The 15,284-nt window shown below is 43.0% G+C and overlaps 1 protein-coding gene, 1 long non-coding RNA gene and 3 other non-coding genes across 6 annotated transcripts; 4 read left to right on the top strand and 1 right to left on the bottom strand.

The window, feature by feature from the left end:
- Positions 1 to 1,761: 1,761 nt before the first annotated feature.
- On the bottom strand, positions 1,762 to 11,604 carry LOC110486657 (protein kinase C and casein kinase substrate in neurons protein 3). 2 transcript variants are annotated; one of them, XM_036941380.1, is made up of 10 exons: positions 11,236 to 11,604; positions 7,600 to 7,667; positions 5,259 to 5,415; positions 4,919 to 5,154; positions 4,566 to 4,721; positions 4,308 to 4,483; positions 3,882 to 4,002; positions 3,498 to 3,577; positions 3,162 to 3,241; positions 1,762 to 3,014 (listed from the first exon to the last, which is right to left on the bottom strand). In XM_036941380.1, the coding sequence occupies exons 2-10, from the start codon at positions 7,657 to 7,659 to the stop codon at positions 2,905 to 2,907; spliced, it is 1,176 nt and encodes a 391-aa protein (XP_036797275.1). In that variant the 5' UTR covers positions 7,660 to 7,667; positions 11,236 to 11,604; the 3' UTR covers positions 1,762 to 2,904. The 2 variants fall into 2 exon arrangements, with proteins under 2 accessions (XP_036797275.1, XP_036797273.1); XM_036941378.1 differs by lacking the exon at positions 11,236 to 11,604 and adding an exon at positions 10,758 to 10,995.
- Positions 11,605 to 12,810: 1,206 nt separating this feature from the next.
- Positions 12,811 to 14,236, top strand: LOC110486658. Its single transcript, XR_005035576.1, has 3 exons — positions 12,811 to 13,419; positions 13,628 to 13,663; positions 13,880 to 14,236. It is a non-coding gene; the product is annotated as an uncharacterized LOC110486658 (long non-coding RNA).
- LOC118938637 lies at positions 13,223 to 13,310 on the top strand. Its single transcript, XR_005035844.1, has one exon. It is a non-coding gene; the product is annotated as a small nucleolar RNA SNORD88 (small nucleolar RNA).
- On the top strand, positions 13,456 to 13,544 carry LOC118938636. The gene has a single exon (XR_005035843.1). It is a non-coding gene; the product is annotated as a small nucleolar RNA SNORD88 (small nucleolar RNA).
- On the top strand, positions 13,712 to 13,799 carry LOC118938635. The gene has a single exon (XR_005035842.1). It is a non-coding gene; the product is annotated as a small nucleolar RNA SNORD88 (small nucleolar RNA).
- Positions 14,237 to 15,284: the final 1,048 nt, after the last annotated feature.

Raw genomic sequence — 15,284 nt, forward strand, 5'->3', positions numbered from 1 at the left:
CCTGACTAAGATAAATGGGTGACACTATTGACCGGTTTGTCTTTGAGAGCTCACTGGCGTCAATTTCAATGGATGTCAGGGGACCATTAGCATGTAAATGAGCTGTTTCCAATCATAATTGCCGTGACAAACAAGTGAGTGTTAATTGTTATGTGTTGGCATTACACTTACTGTATAACATGAGCTCTCTTAATGAATATACATTTCTGAATTCTTTCTCTGTGGAATAGGAGGGAGGTGCACCCAAGCTGATAATAAGCTGTGCTCTGATTGGCCAAATGAAGACTCAGAGGTAAGCTTATTGGACAGCAAGGGTGTCAGACTACCAGGAACTTAGAAACTGAATCCCTACAAGGTGAAGGTAACCTTGGGGTAGCTGACTCTACGGTTCCATGGACAACTATGCACCCTTAAGATGAGGTAAGATGAGGTGAATTCGTCAGTTGGCATCATTAGGTTTTGTTTCTATCACACTGTGTTTGTGCAAGTCTGAACCATCCCGACACACAAGCTAATAATGTATGTTGGCTTGCCTTCACAATGAAACAGTGAGGGAGTGTGGAGAGGGCAGTATTCAGTTCAGTAGTCCAGAGTTCAAAGGTCACAAACAAAAATGAGAGTAATTTCACAAAAATAGAAATTAAAATAAAACAGGAAATGCAGGAGAGTCAATCAACACAATCAACACAATCAGGAAGTCCTTGGTGATGAAAGGAAGTCGTTGGTGATGATAGAAAGTCCTTGGTGATGAAAGGAAGTCCTTGGTAATGAAAGGAAGTCCTTGGGGATGAAAGGAAGTCCTTGGGGATGAAAGGAAGTCCTTGGTGATGAGAGAAGTTCAGTGATTACATTTTCCCAGGAAGATAATTCAAAGGAACAGGTTTTTACAGCACAATTACTCAACTATTTTACCTTCAAAGTTTTAAACAAACATTTAATTCATTGTTTCCTCATACCACCACGGCCATTTTGACCCATCCTTCCTACTCACATGACCCCATACAGGTGGGGTATCATTTTGACCAATCAACAGATGTTAAACTTTGTGGCATACAAATCATGGCATGGTTCTAGATATACAGTAGACATTCCATTTATGTTTAACCTATAATACATAACCTTCATTTCTGTTGAATTCCATATCACATTACAATGATACCATCTGTTTGTTTCCCTGCTGTGCCCCTATGTGCAGTCCTTTGAATAGAGAATCATCAACATCCAGAGCCATGGGTGGTGTGATTGAATTCTGACCACATGGTGATGTCACTTCCCATCTGGCTGAGAGAGGTGACATCACAGGCGGATGACCTGAACTAGGTCCAGGATGCCCTGCTCTACTGCACTCTGCTCTACTCCACTCTGCTCTACTCTCTGACACAGTCTGTGATACACACTTGGGAGCCAGAGATGTCTGTGTCTGACTGTCACTCAGACTGACAACTCCACTGATGTGGCACCATAAACATGCTGCAGAGCCCTGTTCAACACTCAGGCCGATGGTATTCACACACACATACACACACACACACACACGGCTGCAAGCACTTGTATACACACATTCACACACGCACGAGCATACACTCAAACACACACACACATATATCACACACATATACTGTACATTTAGCCGTTCTCTTCAGAGTATGTGTAAATAAACGCTGTAGATACTGTATGTACTGTAGAACAACACAAACACAATCATTAAATGTGTTCTCACTCGTCATCTCCTGTCCCAAGAACACGGCAACAAAAGTTATCAACATTAGTTTAGTTTCATTTTATTCTTTAGAAAGGCACTTACAGTATGAAAGGCTCAAATATACTGCTACAAGAGACAATGAGGGCCGAGGCTTACCTTTCACACACATGCATGTATAGTACACACTCACATATACACACACATGCATGTATAGTACACACTCACATATACACGCATTTAGAAATGGAAAAGAAAAACCAGAACGTGGACAGGCCCAGAAATGGCATCCTATCCTTCACTTTGGCAAAGGTTCTATTAAGGGGAGTTGCCATCAAGAAGGCGATGAGAGGAGATCTATTACAGTCCCTCTGAAAGGAGATCCCAATCCTGTCACATCGTACTCTTATAACACACACAGGGTACAGGAGACATTACTGCTCATACTATTACTGATCAGGCTACAGGTATTGATGAATTGTGCTCATTGTCAAAGTTTCACTCCGTTCATAATAATAATCACTGATTAAAACCTGTCTAAGCACTTATTTCTACATAAATATATGTTTCACTAAAGCGAACAGGAGAGTTTATCTCTATAAGAACAGCAACCATACAGTATGGCTTCAGCATGAAGTGGTGACATGTACAGTACCTATAGAATCAGCATCGCATCTGTCAAATTGTACAAAAAAGGCATCATACATCATATAGCTTTCATATAGGTGTCTCAGGTAAATATATTAAACATTTTCCAACATATTTGAAAGAAGAAAAAAAACAGGATATTTGATGCCGTGTATGTATGCCAAAAGTTCATTCAGAGCTATCATATCACCATAGTGTATTCTCTTTGGATGAAAGCTTTCCTGCAGATAGTATGGGCACTTTCTTCATTTGTTATTATTTATTTATTCATAAAAAATGTTTTACCTTTATTTAACTAGGCAAGTCAGTTAAGAACAAATTCTTATTTACAATGACGGCCTACCCCGACCAAACCCTAACCCGGACGACGCTGGGCCAATTGTGCGCCGCCCTGTGGGACTCCCAATCACAGCCGGATGTGATGCAGCCTGGATTCATTAAGGAACAATACACAGTACACATCGGCTGAGGATCATTTCAGACACAATGTTTCTTATCAAAATGAGTCACTTTCGTTTTCATTCTATCTATTTCTTTTTACAAACATAGTGGTGTAACTACACCGTCTCTACATAGTTGGCTGGGTAGAGTCCCTCTCTCCCTCCATCCTTCATCCCTCTACACCAGCCCTGGTCATCCTCATCCTCAGTCTTCAGAAACTCCTCACCTGGAGGGGAGAGGTGGAGCATGGTCATCATATATCATTCAGTAACAGAGTACCACAGTCTCTCTCTCTCTCTCTCTCTCTCTCTCTCTCTCTCTCTCTCTCTCTCTCTCACACACACTCACAGAAAAGTACAGAGTGAAGGCCTACCTGCTTTAAAGGAGAGCTCATCTGTCTCCTGTCCGTCATAGTCATAGAGAGCCCTGACCTTAACTCCTCCGATCATTACACTGAGAGAGAGAGAGAGAGAGAGAGAGAGAGTGTTAGTGTAAATCAACCATACACTAACATTAACTACAGGCAATTAACACAACAGTCAGTATCTGAACTATATGAGTCATCATAATGAGATGGGAAGTGAGTACTACACGTCTCCTGTATCACACTAAGACTGTAACGTAAATTCCTCCAACTACTTAACATCACTGAGATAGAGTTGTACTGTAGGAGGAATCAATAAAGACAGACAGATGGAGACATGTTTACCTCCTCTCTATGGTGCCTTGCTGTGACTCTACCTCTTTCTCTTTCTTCCCTTTTTTGCTTTTCTTCTCTGGCGTCCACTCCTGAAAGAGACGTTTCGTTAGACCCCATTGTACAACAAGGCAGACCGGTCCAGTATATTAGCCTCCAGAGACTGTAATACTGGTCACATTGTTGTTATACTCAGTATGTTGGACTTTGCTCTACTGTTATACAGTCTGCTGCATTAGCTTGTAACACTGTTCACTACATTAGACTAACTCTGACAATAACACAGGGCAGAAGTCTACATCAATCCATATTACAGTACACTATATTAGGCCCCATTAACTTCCATTAGCCCGCTGTGTCTGTGTGTGTGAGTGTGTGCATGTGTGAGTGTTGCACCTGGAACTGAGGCCAGTCGGTGGGCATGCCCGGTCCGTGGGTGTTCTTCCACCAGCGCAGGTCGTCCTGCTCACTGATGGCCATGAGAGTGTTGTGGAGCTCATTATACACAGCCTTCACACTGGGAGAGAGGAGAAGAGAGGGGGAGGGAGAGAGGTGGAGGGAGGGAGAGGAGGAGGGGGGAGGGAGAGAGAAGAAGAGAGGGGGAGGGAAAAGGATAGAGAGGGAGGGAGAAGGAGAGGGGGGAGGAGTGAGGGAGAGAGAGGGGGGGGGGGGGAGATGGAGGGTGGAGGGACAGAGAGGGGAAAGGGGGCGTGACAGTAATGGAGAGTGAGAGATGAGATAAAAACATTTACACAACGCAACTACAACAAACACACCCAAACACACCATCCTAGTCACAGTCTGGCTGCAGGTGTAGCATACCTCTCGTTGTTGGTGACGTCCAGGTGTCTGTGGACGGACAGGAAGGCCTGTTTGAGGAAGCTGATCCTCTTCCTCTCCTCCTCCTGTGATTGGTCAAAAATACACTCCATCTCCTCCATGTAGCGAGGGGCATAGCGGGTCACCTCCTCCAGAACCTTCTCATAGCGGGCTCGCACCTGGGGGAGAGAGTTACACATTATTACACACAGACTCACACATTCACTTCTCTCCTTCATTATCTTACTGTCTATCACTTACTTTCTCCGTCTCCTGCTGAGCCAGCTCTCTTTCCTCCTGAATCTTCCTCTGTTTCTCGATGGCCACGTCAGGGTTGCCCTTGGCGTGGACCTCTCGGTCCCTGGCAGTCTGCTCCTTACGCTGCACTTTATGGAACGCACTCCTGGCTTTGTCCAGCTGAGGGGGGGGCATAAGGTAACACTGACATATTAGTGACTCAATGAAGACTCCCATACAAACACTTTCAAGTCATTTACCTCTGCCCTACCCTATATAAAGGTATGATCTTTGAGTCTGGGAATTTCTCAGTAGAGATTGTCTGTCCATATTCAACGTGGTGATTCATAGTGGCTTAGTTGCTACAGTATTCTAACCTTCTTCAGCCGTTTGGCCCAGGGCTTCTGAGCACGTGCGAAGCCAGTCCCAAAGTCCTGGGACTCCTTGAAGCCTCCAAAGAGCTTCTTATGGAAGGTCTCTTTCTGCCAGGTCCTGACCCGGTCCCCGTCCTCCGAAACCAGGGAGCGACACACGGACGAGTGCAGGGCGGCGAGACGGTCGGCGGAGGAGAGGAAACACTGCCACGCCTGCAGGAGGGATCCATATAGCGGGCCTGTAGAGGGAGGAGAGCAGAGAGAGAGAGAGAGTGGATGGGTATACAGTATCAACAGGGAACATAGTGAGCAAACAGTGAATCTCTTCAACTGCAGTACTCACTGGAGTCCACCAGGGGCTTCCACTTGTTGCTCCACTCGCTGAGCTGCTGAGCGTACTGCCTCTCCACACGGGCTCTCTCCTGGAAGCACACCACGATGTCATTACACGCCTGGAAGGCATCCTCCGTGCGCTTCACCGTGCGCTGGTAGTTCCCAGGCTAGGGGGAGGGAGGGAGGGAGGGAGGGAGGGAGGGAGGGAGGGAGGGAGGGAGGGAGGGAGGGAGGGAGGGAGGGAGGGAGGGAGGGATAGAGAGGGTGAACAAGGACGAGGAGGGGGAGGGAAAAGTTTGAGATTGAACATACAGTAGTAATGTAGCAATGGATATTCACACAGATAGTGACGTTCATTTCCGTTAAATAACAATTTTACTGTTTCCTCTTTACACTCTCACCACCATGACCTGTAACCTGTTCTCATCCTAACGTCGATCTGTTTTCCTTTAGACAAGTCATTTTAATGTTTTGAGGTTTCTGTAAAAGCCTAATGAAGGCACCATGGGGTGTGGCTGGTGTAGACAGGCCAGTAAAAGGACAGATGAAAAGGGAGTGATGGAGTAACAGAGGGCAATTCACTGAGGGTAATGACATTACCAGAGTTGTGTTTGTGGATGTGGAGTTTGGAAAACGCTCCATTATTTTCCTGGCTCTATTTTCACCCCTCTGCTTCAGTTTGATAACTTTTTCTTTCTCTCTCTCTCTCTCTCTCTCTCTCTCTCTGTCTCACTCTCTCTCTCTCTCTCTCTGTCTCACTCTCTCTCTTCCTCTCTCTCTCTCTCTCTTTCTCTCCCTCTCTCTCTCTCTCTCTCTCTCTCTTTCACTCCCTTTCTCTCATACATACACACACCTTGGCACGTTTCCAGACAATATCTATGTAATTGTCTCTCCTTTAGGTCATCTTCTTCCCGTTCCCTCCCTCTCCCTCTCTCTTTGTGTATGTTGTGGTTTCTACTGACTCTGAGAATTAAGTGAAAACAGCTGAGGAATCTTGCCCAAAGCCAACAGCACTGCTCCAGAACTAGCCACAGCCAACCAATCACAAAGGCCGAGACAGCCACTACAACTGAGCCTGCACAACACTACAGTATATCACAGAAATCAAGTCATCAGAGATCTGACATGGTTCTCTGTAACAAATCACATTTCATGTGCATACCAAGACAGTAGAGCAATCAAATGGCTGTATAGTTGCGTACATAACAGGCAGAACTAGAACAATGTGAAATGCTGGGGAAGCAACATAGTGAACCTAGAAACTCAAATCAATCAGACAGTACAGTGGACTGTCACTCCAGTGATGGCTATTCTACACACTCTACAGAACTGAACTAGTAACAACTATGACAACACAACCATTATACTCCATAATAAGAGTCAGAGCACATATTCAACCCAATACTTCACAATGACAGGCAGCAGCCAGAAGAGGAGGGCCAGAGAGCAGCATTAAGAGCAACTGGGCTGGAAACACATCCAACACAACAGGAGGGAGCCCAAATTACACAGAGAGAGGAGATGAAAGTGGGGCAATGACCAGGAGGCCAGCAAACAGGAAGAGAAGAAGCAGACACGGGTCAGTCGGATGGAGCTGCAACTAGCCAATTGGTGGAGCATTGAAGCCAAACCAACCTATCCTATAGCCATAGCACATTTATCAGCCTATCATGATATGAGCATTATGGAGGATGGTTAAAAACAAATATATTTTTCATTTGAGAAACATATTGGCTATCTGCTCCCTCGATGGACACCAATGGACATTTATATTTATCAGTATTATTTTTATTATTATTTTTTTAAATTCACACCTGCACTGTTGGTGCTCAGAGCTTAAGTATTTCACTGTACACTGCAACTAAATAAACATCTTACACATCCAACAACCCATATGTAAAATGTATGGACGCATGGCTGTAAGTTGGTTTGGATAAAATCGTCTGCCAAATGGCATATATGATGCATTATTAAGTTGTTATAATCCATTTCAGAGTTGTTTATTAACAGGTAATAACGTTGTAATGATTAGGATACGGCTGTAAAGAGGTGGGTGAATGATGGGATGATGCCCCAGCTAAAAGGGAAGCAGAACGTCATTTATCTGAAGCTAAACAACATATGGCCAGCCTAGTGTGATAGAGAGGCCTTGTACACACTGACCTATGAGCAGCAATACTGTTTAGTCTGTCACGGGAATCTCTTGTACAAGGTTATCAAGACATCCTGAGGCTAAATGGTGCTGTGTTTTCCTGTCTGTTTCTTCCCCCTCTCCACCTCTTTCTCCATTTCTCTCATTACATTTCTCTGTGCACACACACACACACACACACACACACATACACACTCACCATCCAGAAGCTCTGTTTGGTGGCATCTTCAGTGGCAACCTCAGGAGGGAGAGTCGACATCCTGTCCACTGAAACAGAAGAATATGTAGTGAAATAATTTATGTCCTTCAACATTCTGTGCACCTCTCAACATACCTTTACACCATCCAGGTGGTCAGTTGAATACAACGATGGAAATCCATGAAGACCAGTTTGGTTCAGAAAGTCTGAGATAATTATTTTCTTCCACAGTAAAGTTGATTCAAGAGATTGTTACATGTATTAATACAACTGGACAGATAAGAGGATACACTGTAAAGGCCTTGCTGTGAATTTGACAGTAACTTACAGGCAGCTCAGTCATAAGTACAATTCTGTGTTTCATATTGTAGTATACCTACTGTAATATAAATACGGTATCAAAGCAAGTACTCTTCAACTGTGAATGAATGAAATGAGGGGTGGGGTTTATATTCCACAGTATTTTTCTGTAATTACAAGGGATTGGTGCAAGCAGGTTGGCTGCTGCAGTGTGCAAAGTGTTTACACATATTTGGTGTTTTATTTCACGTGCACATCTGGAGGCCTTAACAAAGGCTTCCAAACTGGCTGCAACCACAGAGCAAAACAGACCAAGGACATGGCAAAATGTAAGGTTTAATCTTTTACTGCAGTGGGCTAAATCAGGGTCACACATGGTAGTCTTAAACAAATCTACTTTAAAACAAAAGTATATACCTCACACACATGGTTATGGGCTTAAAAACAAGAAGAAACCTGTACCATGTCAGATATAGAGTTGTCAACCCCTGACCTTAGAGAGCCTTTTTATGTCTCTATTTTGGGTTGGTCAGGGTGGGCATTCTATGTTCTTTATTTCTTTGTTTCTGGCCGAGTGTGGTTCCCAATCAGAGGCAGCTGTCTATCGTTGTCTCTGATTGGGGATAATACTTAGGCAGCCCTTTTCCCTCCTTCTGTGTGGGATCTTGTTCTTTGTTTGTGTGCAGGTAGTTTGCACAACGAAGCTGTTCGGTCGTTGTATTCTTTATTGTTTTGTCTTTTCTAAAAGTTTCACTTGGTTAATAAATGATGTGGAACTCAAAGAACGCTGCGCCTTGGTCTCATCCTTCCGACGACACCCAGCAAGAGTTAAAATGTTTCAAACGTAAATCACAGAAGACTGAAATATAACAAAACTGTTTGACATAAAAACACTATTTTCATTGCTTTAAAAATATTATCTTGATAAATTAGCATTTAATGAAAAATATTGATAACATTCCACCCATAAGGTCAGAGAGGGCACTTTGGTCATTGACTGCAGGAGAGGGCTACAACTTGCTGCCACTCCAATCTGTGCCTTATACATTCTAAATTGATGAGGCACTTTAACCACAGAGAAGTTAAATTGGTCCAGCATTCTCACTCACGGGTGCAACAAATATAGCATCTTACAAGGCACACCTCAAAATATGGTAATGAGCCAGAAACAACAATACAGTGCACCCACTAGTGGTCAAAAGGGTTTTGGTGCTCCAATGATACGGTATGGTACTGTACTCTGTGGTTTGGATTTACAATACCATTAGAAATACAGCAATTATTTCCCTGCCCACAAATTTGTTGTTGCTGATAATACCCCCAAATTACCGTATAAATTACAGTTTTCCGTTACAGTGTAGAATTGGACAAATGTGTTGCAAAAGCAAAGTATCATTTCTACAGTGTACAGAGTAGATTGATAACTACCAGTAGGTGAGAGGGAGTTATTCTGGCGTGGTACAGTATCAGTATAATACAGTAAAACAGATACTCAGAGGCCTGGCATTTAAGGCCCTGAGTCTATCAGCAAGGATGGAATGCCCTCTCCCACAGTTCCCAGCTTTGAAACTTGAGCCATCCCAAAATAAACAGGGGGTAAAGGTCACCCCACTGTCCCCGTCTCCCTACTCTCTCCCTCTCTGTGTCTCTGCTGATGGGCTTGTCTTCCCCTCTCGCCCTAGAGAAACATAAAAACATAGACACACATGCAATACGCACACAACACACACACACACTCACATGCTCCTAAATCTACAGACACACACTCAGACAGACAGTGCCAGTTCCAGCGACATAAGAGGTTTCTTAGGGCCCTCGGCTGCTAGCGGGCACAACCCCAAAACATATAATTGTCTAAACTTACTATTGAGAGTAAGAATACACCAGGTACAATTTCAAAATGCAGTTGTACATCAGCAGTTTTTCTGCTGCAGAGGCTTGTGGGAGGAGCTATAGGAGGACATCCTCCTACAATGAGACCGTCCTCCTATAGCTTCTCCCACCAGCCTCCACTGTTCTCTTGTTATGTCAGTCACTGATTAGCCATGTCAGCTAACAATTTGTTTAATAGGTAGTTAGTCTAGCCAGCTATCTAAACATGCAGGGCACGTGTCCAGGGACCCTGAACTCCAGGGGGCCCCATTGATTTTGTTAGTCATTCTCATTAAGATATCATATTAACATGGCATATGTCATTACAAAATGTGTAGATTTGCAGGAAATTAGCTTCAAACTGCAAAAAAAATCCCCAAACGGCTAGAGGTGGCCCTGCAGACAGACTCACATGCTCAGTGACACAAAATATAAACTAGAGAGACAAACCCACATGATCCCAAACAGCTTACAATAAAACCTCTCTCAAGGCATTTTACAGAGAATGTAACAAATCCCACTCTGTCACAAGACTAATCTTTCTCTGTCTGTTTTCCAGATATCTTTATCTCTCCCTCCCTCAGTCAGACCCACTATCAGATCCAGTGATTATTCTGTATCAGCCTCTATTCATGGGTTATCACATGATTCTCCATCTTCAGTGAGGGCCTGTGATGAAAGTGTGGATCCTTTCTGTCTCTCTCTCTCTCTCTCTCTCTCTCTCTCGCTCTGTCTGTCTGTCTGTCTGTCTGTCTGTCTGTCTGTCTGTCTGTCTGTCTGTCTGTCTGTCTGTCTGTCTGTCTGTCTGCAGGAAGATGACACAACCCACAGGGTCTTTAGTATTCTCTCACAACAGATATATAATGAATCATTTCCTTCTTAACCTTTGACCCCTCTTCCTGTCCCCTTTTTCTAGTGAAGGACCCCGATCAGTACAGATAAGAGCATACCAAATCAAGGTATTATTTGAATAATATCTCACTTACCGTCTACTGCCATAGATTTGACTTGATCATAGACCATGCAAAAAAATCTGAAACGCCTGTGTGCTGTCCAAGTCAAACTATTAGAAATATCTGGAGGAGTCCAACACTTTTGCAATAGCCTACCCCAAGAGAAAGCAGAAAGGGTAAATCTTCTGAAACTTATTGAAATGCTCAAGCCTGGCACATACTCCCACTGCCAACTCTCTCACCCCCTGTCTACCCTCTCTTCCCCCACCACAGTCAGTACCCATCACCCCCTCTGGCATACACTCTCTCTCCTCCCCCTGCCCCCCGTTTTGGCTGTCACACATAACTCAGTACATACACCCACGCCGAGAGGAAATATATAGCAACATATGAATGCATACTACAAAAATAGACTTGTACAGTAAACTATCAGTGTATCAGGTCTTAATGAAGTTTGAATTCAGCCAGAGAAATCTGAGGTTACAGTGAAATACATGGAAAAGTGTCTTACCTCTCACTCGTTCACTGCTGCTGGTGGCCTCACTGTTTTCACTTTCTCTTCTTTTCTGGGTTAAGTTTCTCACCAGCCTCCTCTCTTTCTCCCCTTCTGTCTCTCCCCTTAGCCTGCTCTGTTTTTTCCCTAGTTCTCTCCTCTCTCTCTCCCCTTCTGTCTCTCCCCTTAGCCTGCTCAGTTTTTTCCGTAGTTCTCTCCTCTCTCTTCCACTCCTTTTACTGTGATTTTGCTCCCTCTTCTTCCCTTTCTTTGGCCCACTGTCAGTGTCAGATGAGTTGGCTGTCTTTTTCCCCTCTCTCCTCCCTCACCCGCTTTCTCTGTTCCCTCTCTCTTCAAAACAGCTGCAGAAAACTAATTCTCTGGCTCTCTGTACCACACCACTGGACAGCACCCCTCCCACTTATGCTCTCTTTCCCGCTTTCTCTTTCTCTCTTTCTTTCTCTCTTTCTTTCTCTCTCTCTCTCTCTCTCTCTCTCTCTCTCTCTCTCTCTCTCTCTCTCTCTCTCTCTCCATGGAGTGTTAATGAAGTGTGCAGTGTTTTTGGCTTTTAGTGTGTATGTGTGCCTGTGGTCTGGGGTAGCAACCTTTGACTAGGACTGTTACAGAGCACTGTGTATGTGTGCTATATAGAGCCTAAGGTTTTGTCACTGTATGTTGTTAAATACCACTCTACACAAGCCACAGAATCACATATTATATAGTCAAAGATAAGAAGAACAAAATTCCACCCCCTCTACGTCCCCCTTGCCACTCCTCTATACATTCCCCAAGGGTGTTTGGGGGTCTGCCACAGATGGTGAGGACATCCAGTGCGTGAGTGTGGATGTGTGTGTGAGAGAGAGAGAGAGAGAGAGAGAGAGAGAGAGAGAGAGAGAGAGAGAGAGAGAGAGAATGTGTGTTTCACTTTAAAGCTGGGGATCTCTGGAGATGAATAGGCGGCCATATTACCAACAGCAGTCACTCACATACCGTATGATCTCATGCCTAATGCTATGCTACACTTCTCTGTTCTGCCTTGCCAGGACTTGTCGTTTAAAAAATTAGACAGTTGAGCTGCTGACACAGTGACTCTGCAAGGCGTGGCATTCAAGCTCATGCTATTGTCAAACATTGGGCTGTCATTGAGGGGAAATACAGTATTATCAATCCACACATTATGGTTCCAAAAGTAGAACCACTCACACACAGTTACCATTATACTGAAGTGTATTATACTGTGTATTATACTGAAGTGTATTATACTGTGTATTATACCGAAGTGTATAATGGTAACTCTGGCAATAAAGTATCCTGATCACATGTTCTTTTTACCAATTAATCATGTATGCTTTGGCATGTATGGCCTCTCCAATGGTTATCTTATCCAAGACAAAAATGTTGCAAGTAGTTAACAAATTAAATATGCATATAATACACTTTAAATACATTTTATTTCATAGTTCGACTTCAAGTTGTTAATTCTAAACAAGGTGATTGTTTTTACTTACGGCGCCTACGATAGGCAGCAAAAAAAAATGGGGTCCTATGCTTTTCCCGAAAATTACATATAAAACCGGCCATTTTGGTGAGTCAGCCTTTTCCTCACATAGACTGGAGGGTCAGAACGTGGCCTGGTGATTGTGAAGCTGGACATTTTCGTCTTATTTGAATTAAACGATATAGCTAGATCGTTAATTTCCTCAGCAGTCATGTTTTATTTAGTTAGACAGTAAACGAATTCCCTCGATGTGGCTAGCTAACGTTAACAGCTTGCTAGCGAAGTAGGCTAATTGTAGAACGTATGCAGGAAGCTCATGTTGGCTAAGTAGTTAGCTATAGCTACTTAAACGTTTGTATGAAACTTTCAATTTATAATTTCAACTTGAGGTAAATCGAGTGTTAGGTAATTATTTAGTTTTTATTTAGCCTATACCCAAGAGGGTGAACCTTTCTATGGACATTGCTTAGCTAGCAAGTTACCTGGGGCATGGCATGTTGTCTGAAACGTCTCCTATGATGTTTTGCACTGGGCTCTGAAATTATGTGGCGATAAAGTTCTCTCTGGCTCTGACAGGCCCGAGTCTGAGGATGCTCGCGTCTAATGTAGTTAGTCTTGTCTGCTTGATTGCAAGTTGCAGATATTGTCCTTATGGGAGTCTTTTTCTATTGTCCAAAGGTTACGAGGCTGTCAGAACCCACAAGGTGAGTCTGGTTTTCTTTCATATGTAACGTTACTTTGTTTTCCTATGATGTTTTGCACTGGGCTCTGAATTTCTGTGGCGAAAAAAGTGCTCTCTGGCTCTGACAGGCCCGAGTCTGAGGATAATGTTATTCTGAGTCTTGTAGATTTTTTTAAATATTCATTGATTATCATCGATTATTGTCCTAATGGAACTTATTTTCCCCAAAGGTGACAGGGCTAAGTCAATACCAAACTACAAGATGAGTAAGTACTAATGACTAGCAAATTGAATCCTTGTTTAAGTTAAATGTATTTCTCCTGTGATGTTTTGCACTGGGCTCTGAATATCTGTGGCGATAAGGTGCTCTCTGGCTCTGACAGGCTTGAGTCTGAGGAGACTGATAATAATTAATCACATAAGATCTTTGTAGGTTGATGTAATTATTTTCAGACAGTTTTCTATCACTTTTTTTCATGCAGTTCTTGGACCTCCACAGAAGATGTGTGGTGACTGCAGTCTGTTATTAACATGGGGTGAGATCTTCAATGGATAATTTAGGGGCCTGTTTTGCACAAGAGGCACTGTTTTACCTGTATTTCCAGCATTATCCAGCTGGTGTCACTTCAGTCCCTTTTTTGTTTCAATCAAGCAGCTTCCCCAACATGACCAAGATTGCAAAACAATATCCCTTTTGCTAATAATTCTGTAGATGTGGGAAGAATTCTTAATACAAGGGCTGACTCATCAATGGAAATGTGCTGACCTAAGTGAGATTATTTTTGATTTATGCTCCTGATTGTTATGTAAGGCTGAAACATTAAAATATTTGAATCAGATACTCTGGGTCATGTCCTTTCTAACTTTACTGGTGAGATCCCCCAGGAGCTGTGTTTGCTGCAAATGGTCAATTTATTTGTAAATGTAATAAATGACCACTCAATTTTATTTCTGCATCTTTATTATAATTCTAATTTATTCATCTCTTAACATTTGACATTCATATATTTGTTTATATGAATGTGCATATGTAGATCACATTCTGTAAATTACTGTTCATCTGCTCATACTTCTCATCAGTTTAAAATATTCTCTTAATATCTCTTAACAAAATGGTGCTTTCTATATAGCCAGATCCTTCCATCTCCTAAAAGCGTAATTATACACCTCTTGAATCCTGCTATGAGATGGTGGTGAAAAACACTGCAAAACAAGTTTGTCACTGCCACATTTACCCAACACTAGTAAATGGTAAGGTTGTCATAGCAGCAGGAACAGGCATTCATACCTTGTTGATATTCTAAGAGTAATGTGATAATGAACCCATTGCATAATGCAGTGACTGTAAACCAGCTGAACAGTACATAGTCTCTCACAGTGCAGCAGCTGTGTAGGGGGCTTTCTGCAGGGAGATGATGCCTGGAGGACATGCAGAACAGAAGTCTTCCATAGGGAATGGAGCGAGCGGTATAGAAAGCACTTCAGTTAAATAACATTGTACCTTCACTGGAAACATTATTTGGAAGACAGATTCTTTAGAACTTTAGGGTTAGATTTTTTATATCATAATTGGGATGAGCATTATTTTCATCGTCCTTATTGCCATCACCAACCTCATTCCCCATCCTGAACTCCGCTCATGTAAGGCTGTATACACAGGCAGCCCAATTTTTCCCACTAATTTGTCATTTGACAAATCAGATTTTTTTTTTCCAGATCTGTCAAACTGAGTTACTGAATTGTTCTGCCTGTGTAAACAGCTTAAGTGTGTAGCGTGTGGGCATAAGGACAAGGATCTGAAGGCCTCACATTCCTCCTTCAGATTGGCGTGAGATGGAAAGCACTCATGCATGTAACCTGCCAATACCCACCCACTGCTGGGGGATG

Source organism: Oncorhynchus mykiss, chromosome 13 (assembly GCF_013265735.2).
Source record: "Oncorhynchus mykiss isolate Arlee chromosome 13, USDA_OmykA_1.1, whole genome shotgun sequence".
Taxonomy (NCBI): Eukaryota; Metazoa; Chordata; class Actinopteri; order Salmoniformes; family Salmonidae; genus Oncorhynchus; species Oncorhynchus mykiss.

Excerpts from the sequence above, each read along its gene's own strand:
- LOC110486657 (XM_036941378.1), bottom strand. The coding sequence starts at position 10,794 with ATGGTCTATGATCAAGTCAAATCTATGGCAGTAGACG. Across the intron at positions 5,155-5,258 it reads GAAGCCCCTGGTGGACTCCA|GCCCGCTATATGGATCCCTC; the intron begins GTGAGTACTGCA and ends CTCCCTCTACAG. Across the intron at positions 4,003-4,307 it reads GACGTCACCAACAACGAGAG|TGTGAAGGCTGTGTATAATG; the intron begins GTATGCTACACC and ends CCTCTCTCCCAG.